An 18,820-nucleotide genomic window follows, 5' to 3' on the forward strand; every position below is an offset into this window, starting at 1 on the left:
ATGACAAAGGTGAGTTTATTCCTCACGCAATTCAGGACCCAACCAGTTAATCTTCCTGGCTCTACACTACACAGGGGACATGACAAAGGTGAGTTTATTCCTATTCAATTCAGGACCCAACCAGTTAATCTTCCTGGCTCTACACTACACAGGGGACATGACAAAGGTGAGTTTATTCCTACGCAATTCAGGACCCAACCAGTGAATCTTCCTGGCTCTACACTACACAGGGGACATGACAAAGGTGAGTTTATTCCTACGCAATTCAGGACCCAACCAGTCAATCTTCCTGGCTCTACACTACACAGGGAACATGACAAAGGTGAGTTTGAGAAGGAGAGGCTTATGATTCTTATAAAAAATTCTTGCTTTTTCCCTTTAAATATATATCGTCAGCCTGCTACGCTTTTTGCCTAAGTCACTTTTTGTAATTTTGAGAACAAAGTACAGAATATGGTTCAAGCATGCATTTAAACATATTTATTCACAAACCTTTGCACAAGAGCAAATGATAATGATACAAATGAAAGGGAATAATCCGAAATAATTAGGGTGATTACCTAACTGTTGCATGCTTGAACCACATTTTGTTCTTTGTTCTCAAAATTACAAAAGATGACTTATGCAATTAGCGTAGCAGGCTGATGATATTCTCATTAAACATTTGTTTGACAACATTTTGTCTTATGTGTGAAAGTATATATCATTGGCTCAGTGGCACACAGATGTATGTCCATAACCTGCTGTGTATATGATTGCTTGATGTTTGCATGAGTTTAGAGTCGGGGTACTTACACATCATGCACTCATACAGGGTATACATTGTGCATTGAATGAGCGGCACCCTCAGTGGAACTCATACATGCCACATGGAATTTGTACACACAGTAGAAACATGGGCCTAATGGATGCACCATTAGATTTCTAGGAGTGATGGAAGTTTTTGAAAGAAAAACAAAACTTAAATATAAATGAAAACAAACAAAAACAGTTGGCTACTATACTAAAATCAAATTGCCCACTATCACTAAAAAATTGAATTCCGTAACTCTGAATACAATAATGCATGAAAATTTAAAAAAATAATTCCAACCAAATACCAAGTGTTAAAAAACCACTTACCCTGGCCCCAACTTCCAGTCCCCTTGCATTCCTAAATCAGTAGAATTTGTTGGAGAAACCTATAAAAATGCTAAATCTGTAAAGATACTGAGAAAGTCTTTCAAAGCAGTAACAAACAGTAAGAAAGTTATTTGTTAAATCGGATTTATCTGTTTTTCCGTGTCAATGAATTTGAATATTTAATGAATATTTAAGTTAATGCACCCATTTATATCCTGATCATGTATGTAATGTTTTGTTTTCTTGTGGTCTTGTTCAATCTTTTGGAATTTCTTTTTATTATCTCAGGTCACCATGCTTCTTGGGCACCTCCTATATTCCTTTGTATGCAATTTTTATGTTACAGAATGTGATGAATTTGTATCCAATATAACCTAACCTAACCTAATCTAATCTAATCTAATCTAATCAAGATGCACATGTTACTGAATGCAAATTTGAGAAAAATACCAGAACAAAATGATCTTATGTGATCTGCATTGGTTCAGAGATCAGGTCTGAGATATGTGCCATGTGAATTAGCTGCAGCTTTTGTTGTACATCTTTTGCTTTTTTAATGTGTTTATAACCTTTTACTTTTAACCTTTGACCCCTTGACTTCCTTTATGACCCCACAGAGAGTTCTTCCACACCAGTTACATCTCATGTAAAGAAACGCAGCCAGACTCTTTCAGCTATTCAACGTGAAAGTAAGAAATAAACGTGTGGTTCACAGATTCCTGACTAGTGACTCCCCTGTAATACTAATATTGTGTAGTTAACTGGCAGAATGCAGTTACTTGCAGTGTGTTTATATGTGACATGATCTGATCCAGCTAGACCAAAGTTGGCAATAATGAAATTGAGATGTAGGCCAAAATAAGGAGCTAAAATACAATAAAAATGTAAGAAAATTAACATAATGAAAAGTTTATTACATAATTTGCAACCAAGAAATAAATGGCGGGGATGTGTAGATTTTAACATCAGTACTGGGCAAGATAGAAATGGTAATAACTCAATTTTTAAAATTTTTAACTTTGGATGAGTTGATCAAATCATGTCATGTACATGTATGTATATTCCCAGCTAATTGTGCTACCTGCAATCGCATGTTTCTCTTAGATCACATATGAAGTGGAACAAATCTGGATTAAAATTGGAATAGATCTGGATCCAAGTAGACCAGATCTGGATTACAATGAAACAGATTCACTTAGATCACAATTCAAGTGGAACAAACTGAATTAAAAGTGGAACAGACCTGGATCCTATTAGACCAGATCTAAATTAAAATGGAACAGATCTGGGTCTGGGTGGAAAGGCTCAGTGTAAAGTGGAATAAATATGATCCAAGTAAAACAGATCAAGGTGACAAAAATCCTGATCTGAATGTGACAAATCCAAATGGGACATTCTCAATCCAAGTGGAACAGTGTAAAAAATCATGTATTCAGCTTTATTCTATCAAAATAAATAGACCAAATTGTTTCACCTGATGACTGTCACCCTGATGACTGTCCAAAATAGTGAACCAAAATGACATCCCTGATTGGTAGTGTATGGGGAATATTTTCTATTTTATGTTGAATTGATCAGGATCCCCTTAGTGGAACAGATCTTGATTAACATGGTAACAAGTTATATCTCGCTTTATTCCACAGTATTGAATAGTTGATCAGTTGTTTAACCCTGAGAGCTGTCTAAAATAGTAAACCAAAATGACTTTTTTAACGGATTGGCGCTGACCAATCGTAAACATGTGTTTAAAAATGTTATAAACAGAGCTGTCAATTTTCAGGGAATGGGATCTTGTTTTAGGAAATATATAGATATGGGAAACATGTATAAAATCTTATTTTCAGACCATTTTCAGGTTGTCAATTGTTTTGACACTTACATCTCTGATCATGAAGTGAATGTGTTTAGGTGGTATAAGGCATCCATCTTCAGCACCGCTCATGCCATTTATAAATGCACCTGTAGGTAGAATCTATTGAGAACTTAGTGAAGCAGTCCTGATGACGGTGCAAGTATAACACTTTGCAAATGTGGCAATCAATTCCGTATGCATAAAATATCTCCTTACATGAGTCCTGGGGGTGTGTGTTTATAAACACTGGCAAACGGGCACACAAACATGAGAAGTGTCTGTGCAACAAGCTATTCCCTTTGATATTCATACACCCCTATGGAAGACAATCAAGACATACATGGGGTGTGACTTTCAAGTGGGGTTACCTGAATGGGGTTCTCCATTTACACTCCCTATGTGGGAGAATAAGATCATGCTGTCAGTATGGGGAGTGTGGATTTCAACTGGAATAACCCAGTGGATGCACAGGAACTGTGAACACCCACAATTCCTATATAGAGTTTCTAGATGTAAAACACTATATGTGACACGATCAAGGGAAATGAGTCGGATGTCGCTAATATTGATTTTGAGATATTGGCAAAGAAAGCGTTAAAATTCTTTTGTTTTATATTGTTTTCAATGGTTGATAAATTGACGTAACTTCGTAAAGAAAATTTGTATCAACATAGGGTTTTCAGTTTATGAAAGCTCTAAATGTCCTCTATAGAAAAATGTAAAACTCGTTTTCGACCAGGGTCGACATATGACTCATTCCCCTTGATCATCTATATAAATAAAAGGAAGGTTGCTCATCTTGTGCGCGAGTGTTCTCCGAATTGCCTAGACTTTCGGCTTTGATTTAGTGGTATATTGATCGGGTACATATTGCCATTTTTCCATCGGACATTCGTTTTTGCACAAATTGATGGTAACTAAGAGAATAACATAAAAAACTGTCGTGTTGCTATGCAAAATCGATCGCAGTGGCATTGTGGGTAATAAGGACAGTGTGAACCGCGTAATAATATTTCCATTAAAAAACCATACGCAGAGCAACATTGACCCGTTTTCTGCCAACTGCGAGGTGGCCAAGAAATGATTCAGGCTATCTAGATGCACAACAGCGCATAATTTAATAATGATCTTACGAGCTTTTCGTCCCTACGCAGAGCTACGCGCCCCATTTTCCGCCACTGCATCGATGTTGGCAGCCAAGAAATTAAGGCTACGACGCGACGTGAATCAGGTCTTTGCGTCATCACTAAGGTAACGAGGAAACAGTGGTCTGGTAGTCTAGAGTGGTGATAGTGCCTGCGTGGAGACCCGGGGTGCAGACAGTCAGTGTACAATTTCATTATTTAATCTAGGCCTATGAATCGTCGAGATTGAGGAATATATACGGGAAATGCATTGCACTTTATTTGGTTGAAAACGGTCAACAAATATGGTTAAAACCTGGTTTTTTCCCTGGCTTTTTTATTGTCAAAACTCAGTGGTAGCGCGTACCGTAACTAACTGGCAGTGGCAGCGCGTTGGTGTTAGTGCGTTGGCGTACAAGGGACGTGACTCGCACGCACGGGCGCATATGCATAGGCCAACTTTCCGTGCCAGAGAAATAGAAAAGAAAAGAAAAGAAAGTACCGTAGGACAAAACTGAAAAGGTAGGCCTACTATGGATGGGTTATGGGCACATGGTTTTGGATTAGAATAAATAAATAAATCATGAAAAAAGGAAGCTAAAATAATGAGAACATAATTAAATGCAAACGGGAAATCACACGCTAAGCAGGAAATATAAAAAATGGGCACAAATTAACTATGTTTAAAAAAGTCAAAGCTAAAAGGACAAAGGGTAGATTTATAAAATCTATATAAATAAAAGGAAGGTTGCCCATCTTGTGCGCGAGTGTTCTCCGAATTGCCTAGACTTTCGGCTTTGATTTAATGGTATATTGATCGGGTACATATTGCCATTTTTCCATCGGACATTCGTTTTTGCAAAAATTGATGGTAACTAAGAGAATAACATAAAAAACTGTCGTGTTGCTATGCAAAATCGATCGCAGTGGCATTGTGGGTAATAAGGACAGTGTGAACCGCGTAATAATATTTACATTAAAAAACCATACGCAGAGCAACATTGCCCCGTTTTCTGCCAACTGCGAGGTGGCCAAGAAATGATTCAGGCTATCTAGATGCACAACAGCGCATAATTTAAAATGATCTTACGCGCCCCATTTTCAGCCACTGCATCAAGGTTGGCAGCCAAGAAATTAAGGCTACGACGCGTGAATCAGGTCTTTGCGTCATCACTAACGTAGGAAACAGTGGTCTGGTAGTCTAGAGTGGTGATAGTGCCTGTGTGGAGACCCGGGGTGCAGACAGTCAGTGTACAATTTCATTATTTATTCTAGGCCTATGAATCGTCCGGAGATTGAGGAATATATACGGGAAATGCATTGCACTTTATTTGGTTAAAACCGGGATTTTTTTCCCCGGGCTTTTTTATTGTCAAAACTCAGTTGTAGCGCGTACCGTAACTAACTGGCAGCGCGTTTGTGTTAGTGCGTTGGCGTACAAGGGATGTGACTCGCACGCACGGGGCGCATATGCATAGGCCAACTTTCCGTGCCAGAGAAATAGAAAAGAAAAGAAAGTAGGACAAAACTGAAAAGGTAGGCCTACTATGGATGAGTTATGGGTACGGGGTTGTGGATTTAAATCTATATAAATAAAAGGAAGACGCATATGCATAGGCCAACTTTCCGTGCCAGAAAAGAAGAAAAAAAAGTAGGACAAAAAGGGGTACTGGGTTTGGTTAAGAGATTACCAAAATGAAAAAAATCGTAAGGATACTGGAGGAAGGAAGGAACCTAAAAAATGAAAGAATAAATAAATAAATAAATAATTCATGAAAAAAGGAAGCTAAAATAATGAGAACAGAATTAAATACAAACGGAAATCACAAGCTATAACTTAATAAGCAGGAAATATGAAAAATGGGAACAAAATAATAGAAAAAAAACTAAAGCTAAAAGGACATATGTAAGTAAGGGTAGATTTATAAAATAATGCATGGGAACGGGGTTCAATAAATAAATAACATGGAAACGGAAAATCACAAGCTAAGCAGCATATATCTATTGAAACAAAATAGATTTATGTAGAAGAAACTGAAAAGAAAGAAAGAATAAAATGAATAAAAAAGAAAAGAAAGGGAAGACGAAAAAGATACGGGTATTATACGGGTTACTAAATGAAACGGGAGCAAAATAAAGAAGGAAAGAAAGAAACTAATCAGGAAACGTAAGAAAAAAAAAAAAGCTAAAATTAAAAACTAATCAGGAAATATAAGAAAAATGAAGCCAAAATAATGAAAACAGAATTAAATAAATAACATGGAAACGGGAAATCACAAGCTAAGCAGCAAAAAAAAGAAGCTAAAAGGGAAACGTAAGAAAGGACAGATTTAGAAAATAATGGGAATGCGGTTAGGCCTAAATAAATAAATAACATGGAAACGGAAAATCCCAAGCTAAATAGCAATTTTTAATGGGAACAAACTAGGCCCATGTAGAAGAAACTGAAAAGAAAGAAAGAAGCTAAATGGAAATGCAAGAAGGAACAGGTTTAGAAAAATAAAATTTACCTTTTCAATGATTCTACCTTTTCAGTAATTCCTCCTGTTTTAGTGATCGCTCCCATTTACTCATCTAGCGGGGACCCGCGCGAAGCGCGGGTATCCCGCTAGTATCAAATAAAATATAAATAACATGGAAACGGAAAATCACAAGCTAAATAACATTTTGTTTTATAGGCCCGTGCAGAAGAAACTGAAAAGAAAATGGAAATGCAAGAAGGGACAGGTTTAGAAAAATAAAATTTACCTTTCAATGATTCTACCTTTTCAGTAATTCCTCCTGTTTTAGTGATCGCTCCCATTTACTCATCTAGCGGGGACCCGCGCGAAGTGCGGGTATCCCGCTAGTGTCACATATTTGGAATATGCATTATAGTTACTGAGCACAGTTATCATTGTAGGGCAAGTTTGCACTTGGAAAGTAAAAACATAGCCACATCCATGGTAAGATGAAATAGACTCAAAGGTGTGTGTGTGTCCATGGTAAATGGGATAGTAAATACAAAATTGTATTTTTCATGTCTTTGTTTGCCAGCATGGTTACACATTGAGGTTATGCGTGAAATTATTGATTGGCTCCAAACAAAGGATTTGAACCGGTGTCCTTCACCGTAATCATGGCGCAGAGCAGTCAATCAAATGTTGTCATCAATTACCTATTTGATCGTAGTGCATTTTTTATGTGTGCGAGACGAACTGTCGCAGTAGATTGCAATCATGCTTTTGTTGAATGCATATTTATGGTATGATACGTCATATGCACAACCTCGGGGGGTGGCGGTGGAGTATAATAGGTGTAGCTAATGGATGTGTGCTTGTGTATGGGGTGTATGTGCATTGTGCATGTTTGCTGTAGAATGATCTCTGAATGAATAACCAATACCCCATGTACATTGTAAACCATAAAATTAACACATGTAACTAATCTAAAAACATTGTCTTTGCAGCTTCATCAGTGTTTACCATAGGACTTTAATCGCTTTGCCTACTCTGTAAAAAGACACTTTGTAAATCTCATTGTTTATGTTTATGTTTAAGGTCCAGTCAACAATTATGCATTTCACCGACGTTTGTAGAGTGTTTGTTTATTTACATTGAATCTCATTCACACATCAAAGTATGCTGACTGGTCATCTGTCAAAATGACCAGAAGATCACTTGGGTCAGTGGCAGAAAGGCATATCTCCATTAGCTGCTGGGTGTATGATTGCCTTTGATATGTATATCGACTTTTTGGAGTACAAAAATGTTAACTGCATGGGCTGCTTGGAGCGCAAGAAGGATAATCACTTGTGTTTATTCTTAGCAGTCCATGCATGTGAATGCACATTAAACTGTATATATTATAGGGCTTGTACTGAACATTAAGGGAACTTGTGCATATAGCAGGCAATTATACATACAGTAGCTGATGGAGATACGTCTTTGTGCCACTCAGCCATCAATTTGCACCAAACACGTTACCACTATCAGTTTCACATTAGTTTGTCATTCACATCTACTATGTGTAAGAAATTTTGATACTTTAATTATCCAGTCTATTTCTTCTTCTTTACACCTGTAGGTGCTTACATACGCAAATTAGAGGTCATGTCACAGGTGTCACCCAACCAAAGAAAACAGAACATGTGCACAGATTGCAAAGTGGAGGATGATCCCGATGCCTTACATGTCGCCTTACATTACACACACAGACATGATTAAGTAAGTCATTAGTACATTAATACCTTAACCTTTAGAATATAAGCCATTTCGTTGGCTGTATTCCATAGTGGCGTATAGTGATTTTTGGTCATTTTTTTGAAAATTGGCACAAATGTTTTTAATGATGTTCTTTTTCATTTTTTCTAAGTCTCATCAGTCATAATTAGCTAATTAATTAAATGCGGCGTATAGTTACAAAGTGACATTTTTTGTATTCCATAGTGGCGTATCGACCATATGCCACTTTGTATACGGTACACATTTTATAATTAAGAAATATCGGCAAAAATGAAAAACATTGTATGTCATAGTGGCGTACACGTATCGCACCTATTCGCCACTATGGAATACAAACGACGAAAAGTAACGCCATAGGGATTACACGGCGACCGAGGTGGCATAAGGTTAACGTTAGGTTAGGGTATTGCGTTTTGTTTGTTTACCATACTGATGTATAGTTTTGTGCTTTTTATTTTCAGTTTGCCAGCAATAGTATGTATTTATTTCTTTTGAAAAATATATAACAATAAAATCTATTTATTTCACATCATTTACAAAATATAATTTCACATCATTTACAAAATATAATGAATGTCTGATTTACACAACGCGATTTTAAATTGGCATTTCTTCAAACCCGATTTTCTCGAATAGTTATTTATTCGCGGCGCCCCACTATACGCCACTATGGAATACAGACGACGATTTGTGATGTGATCAAGCTAAATGAGTTGGATGTTGGGAATATTGATTTTAAGAAGTAGGCAATAATAGTATTCAACATCCTTGGTATTTTATTGTACTGAGCAACACTAAAATGGCCATATCTCTGGAACAATAAGTCTAATTATGATGGGATTTTCAGCAAAATAAAGCACTGAGATTGGCTCATGTAACGAAATTGAAAACTGAATTTTGACCAGCAAGTCCCACAACCCCTTTTGGAAGAGGCTGCAGCCCCAAAAAGGGTTGCGACCCATAGTTTGGGAATCGCTGCAATAGCATACTTTGCTTGAAACAAAAACATGTTGAACAGTGTACTTGACCCTTATCTATTAACCCTAACACCCCTGGTGCTTTTTGGCAATGGGAAAGGAAAAAAGAAAGAAAGAAGGAAAAGCTTTTTTCAAACTACACTATTATTTGCTCGCCTGGAACGTTTTTGACTTTTTGCCAGGTTGAACCACGGACCCCTCAGGTGCCAGATGCGTGAACAGGGATAGTGCGTCACGGGGGTGCACCTTGGGTGGCCAAGCTTTCCGTGTCCGTATGTGTACTCCCATGATGACACAATCGCATCACATGGGATACTCGTACTTACAGTCGCTCTGTGCATTGGAAGGTTTTTTTAATGTTTGGTTAGGGTAAATCTGTTTAAATCATGCTTGGAGCATTTTCTAGTTTAGGAAAATGAAATTGTAATGTTAACCTACTGATTAAAAATGAAATTGCACCCTCCTACCTCAATGATTTGTTTCGTCCAGTTAGTATCATACACTCTGTTAACACTAGAGGTAGTGTGAGTGGTCACCTGTATGTTCCAAAGTGCAATACAAATTATGGTAAAAGCTCTTTCCAATACAAAGGTAGTGTATTATGGAATGCTATTTCGAACAATATTCCTATACTCATATAACTCATATACGCAATTCAAAAAGAAACTCAAAGAAGACCTGAAACTGCAGTGCTACTGATTTTACAGCTCATCAATGTCAATTGTTTTTAAATACTTTGTGTTTCTCTTTTAATTACTCATTATAATAACTTGGGTTTTTGTTTAATTGTAGTACAACTTATTTTACTAGTTTAATGATTTTCTCGAACACTTATGGTTTTTTACAGCATTAAAATGCTGTATAATATTTATATAATGTATTTTAATGCTGTATAATATTTATGTAAGCTCAATTATTTTTATATGGTTTTATAATGTATGATCTATGTGTATTTTAATGCTTTTATATGTTTTTCTCAGGGCCCTAGTGAAAATCAACATTGTAATAATTGTTGAGTAGGTTACCCTGTTTAAATATGGTTAATAAATAAATAAATAAGTTGCATAATATTCAAAGTATGTATGAGTTACTAAATAGTGTGAGGTAACAGTGAAACATGATTTATTCTCAATTAACACATTGTAAACACATTATATCACAACCAGTGGAAAAAATATTAAAAAGGTGATGAAAATACAGCCAATTCAGGATCAAACCAGGGACTTGTATTGTAGTAGTACAATGCTCTAGCCCTAAAACTGAAATGCAGATGATGATAGCCCAGTCTAAATAAAACTACAAAATTGTAATTCCTATGTGTCTTTTCTCTTATTCTTTACAAATTATAGGCCTGGAGCAGCCAGAAGACATCAAGGGCCAAGTCACATAGAATTTGGATTAACATAAGATGATGTGCCAATCCAGTTGAGCAACTTTTGACCTGCCTGCAGAGCCAGAAAAGGTTTCTTCAACTCCATTGCACTTTTTATGGCCACATCATACTAGCAGTGGCAGCAAGTGTCAGAAAAACTACTAGTGGCCCAACACCGGAATTGCAACATGAATGCAAAATGCTGGTATATGGCTCAAACTTACAGCTGTATATATGTTGCATTCAGCAAGTGATGACTGTGTGTGATTATAGTATTCGACAAAGTCCTTCAGCACTCTGCCGATTTGAAACACAGAAGTGGGGTTTGATCAGGCCCGCGACACTCCAGCACTTGTTGGAAGACATCTAGTACAGCAGACAGTACATGTACAATGTGATTCTCTCATTTATAATTAGGATTACGTCATTGCCAGAGCTTGTTTATTTGTTCATTAGAATGATTGACAGCGGTGGGCGGACTTATACGCTTTGTACCGCTCACAAAACAAAGCTCTGGCAATGACGTAATCCTAATTATAAATGAGAGAATCACATTGTACATGTACTGTCTGCTCACTCTGCTGTATTAGATGTCTTCAACTGCGGTATAGCATGGTATAGGCAGTTTGTACAGAGTGTCGCTTCTCTATCTTTTTTTCTCGGGTTTGATTGACAAATTGAATCACATCATCATTACATGGACACCTTATTTGCCAAACAATCTGTGTAGCATCACATGACCCAGGCGTCTCTTAGTTCTTTTTACTTGATAATCAGGAAGAGCAGTTAGGCAATGCTGAAGGACCTTGCTGAAAAGCCAAGAATTTTCCGCGTTGCGGAAATTCCGCGAAAATCACGGAATTCGGAGGTAAAGCGGAAAACGCATTTCAGAGAAAAAAATAAGCAAAAATGACATAGAAAAAGGAAAAAAAATACAATTGAAAAGAAATAAATAAAATACTAAATGAAATGGGTCTTCAAAATTCATCAAAATCAAGTAAAATCCGTCATAGATTTGCCGTACAACGCCTGTCCTACCTCCCATTGCAGCCATGATACCCAATCACCCATCCCAACTTTGCAAATCGCAATGATCGTCACAAGATTCTTGTGAAATTTTATTATGTCAGAAATGTGCTAAAATTACAAAGCGGAGAAAAGCGGAATTTAGCATTTGTAAAGCAGAAAATTCTTGGCTTTACTATAACCTGTCACAGTTGCAACTATCAATTGCCAAGTGCTTTTTTGTCAATGACAAATTGCAATTGTCTCCAGGAATGCTGGTATTTGGCTTAAACTTACAGCTTGGACACCTTGCATAAAGGCAACTCATGACTGTTTATGACCTGTCTCACTTGCAACTCTCAAATGAGAAGGGTCAAGAGCTGAGTTTATGCCTTCAAAGTAACAGTATGTATGTAAAAGAGCATATCAAATGCCAACCAATACAATGAATTAGTCAAATATGTGACATGATCAAGGGGAATGACTCACATGTCATTTTCTGGCAGTTTGTGAATGCTACATTTTGATGCAAACTCCAACAAAATTGGACATCTGGTTACTGAGTTATGAGCAATTTATCAATGGCTGGAAACAACATAAAACAAAAGAATTTGAGCGCTGTTTTTGCCAATATCTCAGAAATAATATTAGCGACATCTGACTCATTCCCCATGATCATGTCACATATGTGAAATGATTTGTTGATCATAAATCTAGTGAAGCAGTAGCAGAGGTTTTTATCAATCCAAGGTTTTTAAGCCTGTTGTATATGCACCCCATCCTGAAGAGGTTTTGGGATGGTTTTACCGTGGTATTGGGTCCAAATGGACTAATCAATTACTATCTGCATTTATATTAGCACAAAAAGTTTACAAAACCTTTGTAATCGGTTATTAAAAGGACAACTAATTATTCTCGATTCAAGAAATATACAGCACTGATTTTTTTGGGGATTAAAAAAATATTATCCTGTTTTGCCAAATGAAACATATCCTTTAATTAGTTCTAACAAGCAATAAAATTTAATATTTAAAATTTAAGTTTTGGAAATAAGGTCCAAATACATGCATTTTTTTTCTTATGCTGTTACAATCAAGCCCAAAGACTTGTATTAAAAGACTAATTTCAGGTTATGCATTATAATTTTTTGAACACATTTTCTAATATCATTTATAACCAATTATCAAAATTAACATAAAATATTAATTTTATAAGCAAACTCATAGCCTATACTCAGATGCTTAGACTTGTGCCAAGTCTTCGATTGCCAAATCTTTGAAATTTGTGACTGCAATTGTAAGAAATCATCCAGTCAAAATTAAATACATGTGTGAAAACAATAATTGAACAAAAAATATCATAAGGAAGCATATGAACAGAACTTTTAAAATCTTGAATCAGAAAGTGTGCTAGTCCTGATAGAATCATCAAGCCATCAGACAATCATGTAAATATATTATCAGACAATCATACAGTTATTTATTCTTCAGAGAAGTAACTTTTCCGGATATATTCGGAAATATAGATCTGGAGCCATAAATTAAAAATGTAGATCTGGAGCCATAATTTTTTTTTTAATCGGGACGTTTTTGTAAAAAAAAATGAAATAAAAAATATCACAATTTTTAAAACATTTCTGCATTTGGATGATATTTTAGCATAAAATGAAGAAAATAATTAGAGGGGCGATATACTCCATATAGTGCAGAACTCCCTGGACGAGATCCCATATATATGTTTGATACCACACACTTTATTTTCAGAATCTGGACAAGTCCCTATGTTACATCTCTGATTCTTTATTGCAACAAACTTGGTTGGTAAAGCTTAACTTTAATAGTTTAATGCCCGACTGATATATAGCATTAACTTACTAACTTGTTGGATGTTATATTGCATTTTAATCATAGCAGTCTTGTCCATAATCATTAGAAACTGATGAACGCCAATCATTTTGATACAGCCTGTAAACTTTGAATTCTATTCAATTCATCAATTGTCAAAATACGCTCCAAAAAGTTGAGCAACAGTAGTTGTGGTTTTGAATACACTACCAGATTCCTATTTTATTTTCAATTCAATTTGAGCTGTTTCACCATGATTTCACTCTGATTTTCTGTTTTTATTGAATATTTTCAGCATTTTTCTACAAAAGCAATTTTCAGGTCTGTGTTTTTGTTTTAAACACAGCAACTTGTAAGATATTCAGAATTGCTGGGCTATTCCAGTGAAATACATGCACCCCTTGTTAAAGACATGACGTTAATTTTCCACACACGGAGTGTGAATTTCAAATGGGGTTATTGGGTGACTCCATTTGAAATCTACACCCCCTGTGTGGGACATTGAGACTATGTCTTCCACAGAGGTTGGATGGATTTTTATTGGAATAGCCCATTTTGATTTGGCTGCCCGTTTTGTCATTGATTTACATATGCATCAAATGTTGAAGAATCAATAATATAGGAAAATTGTATAAAAGAACAATGATACAAGCTGTATGAAAATGATTGGTACCCGTTAGGGAACAACCCAAAAGTTCGATGAAGCCCTATAAACGAAAGTCCTTTCGTTAGAAGGCTAACCCCCTCCCCCCTCCCCTCTAACGTAAGTGTCAAATATCGAAAATTCCAACCCGTATTCATTGGGCACAGGGCCGTCGATGGGGTTGTGGAGGGGTGCGGCATTGCTAGGATATTGATCATGTTTAAGAAACAATAATTCTATTCTATTTTGAAATATTTTTCTTCATAAAAAAATTAGGACTTGCTGGATTTTCAAATAAAGAAGAATCAAAGTGCAGTACAGCGCTGCTTTAAAAAATGAAAATAAAAAATAAAAAAAGTTGCAGGTTGCGAGTACTGCACAGCTGCACTCTATATATATTTGAAATCATTTTGAAGCAACCACTGTAAAATGTCAGTATCATACTTCAGAAAGTACTGAAATTTTACAATTATATTAAATCCTTATAAAAAGATCAACTTTGACCGATGTTTTAACTACTTATTTACAAACGTAATCGGATTTTTTGACCCCTCCCTAACGAAAGGACTTTCGTTTTAAATTATAGGGCTTCATCGAACTTTTGGGTTGTTCCCTTAGTTTTAATTGATAATACATGAGTCTGATCGACACATCAGAATTCAACAACTTGTAGATTGATTGTATACCACATAAACTATACATTCTGGACATTTCAGGAGTACCCGATGTTGCATTTGGAAGAGAGAGGCTTTATATCATTTTGATACAGCCTGTATACTCAAAATATTTTAATGTTATGAACATATTATAGTTTTAGTTTTGATCAAAATGTTTTAATAACATTTAAATGTGGGGTTATATAAAGGTCATGTAAACATTTTGAAAGCGTTCTATATGGAAAAATGAAACAACAAGATGTCAAAATGTTATTGCAAAATATTTTTGGCAAACATTTTTGCAAAATATTTTGTCAACACACTAGTAACATTATGTTAGAATGTTTTGCATGAAGTTTTCAAAATTGATTTGTAAATGGTTTTAAAACATTTTAAACCCTTTATATAATCTGTAGATTAAACGTTTTCTGTAAAACGTTTTGTATTTGCTGGGATAATATGGCCATTCAGAACTGTACTTATATTTATATCAAAGTTTTAAAATAAAAAAAACTTATAGAAAGTTAGTTTGTGCATTTGTAATTTATTGTTGACTAACAAAGGAACAGGTTATTATTTTTATTTGTATCAGTATCTACAGTAGATGTAAGCTTTTCATTACATGTAATGAACTACTTCATCAATACATAGAGTTACAGTAGAGGTAAGTAATGCTCTACTTCATCAATACACAGATCTACAGTAGATGTAAGCAATGATGTACTTCATCAATACACAGATCTACAGTAGATGTAAGCAATGCTGTACTTCATCAATACCCAGATCTACAGTAGATTTAAGCAATGATGTACTTCATCAATACACAGATCTACAGTAGATGTAAGCAATGCTGTACTTCATCAATACCCAGATCTACAGTAGATGTAAGCAATGATGTACTTCATCAATACACAGATCTACAGTAGATGTAAGCAATGCTGTACTTCATCAATACACAGATCTACAGTAGATGTAAGCAATGCTGTACTTCATCAATACACAGATCTACAGTAGATGTAAGCAATGATGTACTTCATCAATACCCAGATCTACAGTAGATTTAAGCAATGATGTACTTCATCAATACACAGATCTACAGTAGATGTAAGCAATGCTGTACTTCATCAATACACAGATCTACAGTAGATGTAAGCAATGCTGTACTTCATCAATACACAGATCTACAGTAGATGTAAGCAATGCTCTGCTTCATCAATACACAGATCTACAGTAGATGTAAGCAATGCTGTACTTCATCAATACACAGATCTACAGTAGATGTAAGCATTGCTGTACTTCATCAATACAGATCTACAGTAGATATAAGCAATGCTGTACTTCATCAATACACAGATCTACAGTAGATGTAAGCAGTGCGTGCTGTACTTCATCAATACACAGATCTACAGTAGATGTAAGCAATGCTGTACTTCATCAATACACAGATCTACAGTAGATGTAAGCAATGCTGTACTTCATCAATACACAGATCTACAGTAGATGTAAGCAGTGCGTGCTGTACTTCATCAATACACAGATCTACAGTAGATGTAAGCAATGCTGTACTTCATCAATACACCGATCTACAGTAGATGTAAGCAGTGTACTAATTCATCAAAACAGATCTAAAGTAGATGTAATGCACTACTCAATACATAGATCTACAGTATAATGAAAGACAGAGATAAAAAGACTAAATCGCGTCTGACATCAGGGCAAAGGCGCGCCGTGATTGGTTGCCGACCGGCGCAGTACGGCATTTTCTGTCTAGTTGTCAGAATTTCAGACGCCAACTAGTCTTTTTTATCTCTGTCTTTCATTATAGATTTAGGCAATACACTATAAAGTCATCAATATACAAATCTACAGTAAGTAAATGTACTACGGTACTTCATCAATACACAGTTTTACAGTACGGGCTGTACGGGCTGTGCAATAGTTATGAGGCCCCAGGGGGGTAAAATTTCCAAAAGGCCCGCCAAACTTGAAATTGCTTGTCCCCCCTTTTCGGACCGCCAAAATATCTTTGCCCCCCCCCTTTGCACATGCCAACTTTTCCGTACTGTTTTCCTAAGCCTTTGTAGAGAATTTATTTAAAAGGGGACTCATGAATGTGTGCCAAAAATCGATTACCCCCCCTCGGCTGGCCAAAATTTGCTTGCCCCCCCCCCCTTCGGCTCGCCAAAAATTTCTTGCCCCCCCAATTATACCCTCCCATCACGGCACCTAATTATTGCACAGCCCCTGTACTACTTTATCAATACACAGATACATATCAATTTGTCGTGCTCTTTAGCATAGTCATAGTTCATTGAATTTACAACCATATGACAAAACAGGTGAAAATGGTAACTTTTTGCACAAAATTTGCACATTTAAGGGGGTACTGCACCCCTGGCCAATTTTGTGCCTATTTTTGCATTTTTCTCAAAAATTATAGCGCATTGGTGACAAGTAATATATGTATATTATAGGGGCAAGGACTACAACTACTGTACTGAAAATTCAGCAACTCAAAGCAAGTAGTTATTGATTTATTGATCAAATATTGGTTTTCCCTCATTTTTGACTGTAACTCCACAACTGTTGTCTGTGCTAAAATAAAATTTCCAGTGCAGAAGTTGTAGTCCTTTCCCCTATAACATACATATCTTACTTGTCCCCATTGTGCTATAATTTTTGAGAAAAATGCGAAAATAGGCACAAAATTGGACAGGGGTGTAGCACCCCCTTAAGCGTTTCCGTACGGTTTTCCTAAGCCTTTTTAGAGCATTTTTTTTATTTAAAAGGTGCCCCAAGAATGTGTGCCAAAAATTGCTTGCCCCCCCCCTTCCTTGGCTTGCCAAAAATTTCTTGCCCCCCCCCCCTTTTGGCTCGCCAAAATTTCTTGCCCCCCTCCCATCCCCCAATTTTACCCTCCCCCCAGGGCTCATAATTATTGCACAGCCCCTTAGGCCTAACGACATAAAATTTGAAAAATATTGTAAGGAACACTTGAGGTTTTGACTTTTAAAACCTACATTTTGGTCAAAAATTGTGCTGGTTATCTTGTTGACCTAGTGAGATAAAGTGTTTTTCGGTGGAAGTGTTAGCTTTCGTTAGATATAAAAAAAAATTCTGATTCAGGATGAAGGGAACACTTGAGGTTTTGACAAAAACCAATCACTGATTTCTTTTTTCCACTAGATCTCACACAGCTCTTATGATGCTATGCACTCAACCGTGTAGTAAAACCCAGTCTGCGTAGAGTCTAGACTCACATGCTTGGAAATTTCTGTGTCGCGGCTCGGGTGTTGGCCTATCGAGCGGTGCCGAAACTGTACGTAGATGCATTTATAAGAGCTCGTTTTGTAGTCAAACTTACCTACAGTATGTGATTGTAAGTAATACACTACTTCATCATTATACAGATCTACAGTAGTAGATGTAAGTAATGCACTACTCATGATGCAGTCATGTCTACAGTAGAATTTACCCCGACCTTTGCAGGACTTAAACCCCATTAAAAGCTATTAAACCAAGATAAAACTCATTGAAAACAGCTCAACTATGTTACATCAAATCTTCTCTGGTTAACACACTACACGTGTTTCTGTTTTACCTGTGCGGTATTGCAATCAGCTGGTATTATAGTTTCAGTTGGGTACCCGAAAGCAAATGCAAGGTAACAATACTGTGCGGGCCTTTGTTTACGAAATGAGACAATAGTGTGCATATTGTTAACCAGCATTCTTGAAAATGAGAAACTTAATGGTTGTAGACCGTAACACGGTTTGGAAATAATTTCAAAAACACCAAAGTGCGAATATTTTCAAACATCTAAATTAGCTAAAAATTTAGGACATGTTACAAAACTATATTCTAGAATTTCAGAAGAGTAGCCTACTTTAAATATTGGCTGGTTATTTTTCACACAGTGACGTTAACTAGGCAATGGCCTATACTTCTAACATACACTATGAGGTCACACGTCAATGGTGAGAGCACTGTGTATTGTGTATA

At 36.3% G+C, this 18,820-nt stretch overlaps 1 protein-coding gene across 1 annotated transcript; it reads left to right on the top strand.

Annotated features, from left to right (window-relative positions):
* Positions 1-8,303, top strand: LOC140137116 (uncharacterized). The gene is made up of 3 exons (XM_072158771.1): positions 1-244; positions 1,740-1,811; positions 8,164-8,303. The coding sequence occupies exons 1-3, from the start codon at positions 1-3 to the stop codon at positions 8,301-8,303; spliced, it is 456 nt and encodes a 151-aa protein (XP_072014872.1).
* Positions 8,304-18,820: the final 10,517 nt, after the last annotated feature.

This window comes from Amphiura filiformis, chromosome 17 (genome assembly GCF_039555335.1).
Source record: "Amphiura filiformis chromosome 17, Afil_fr2py, whole genome shotgun sequence".
NCBI lineage: Eukaryota > Metazoa > Echinodermata > Ophiuroidea > Amphilepidida > Amphiuridae > Amphiura > Amphiura filiformis.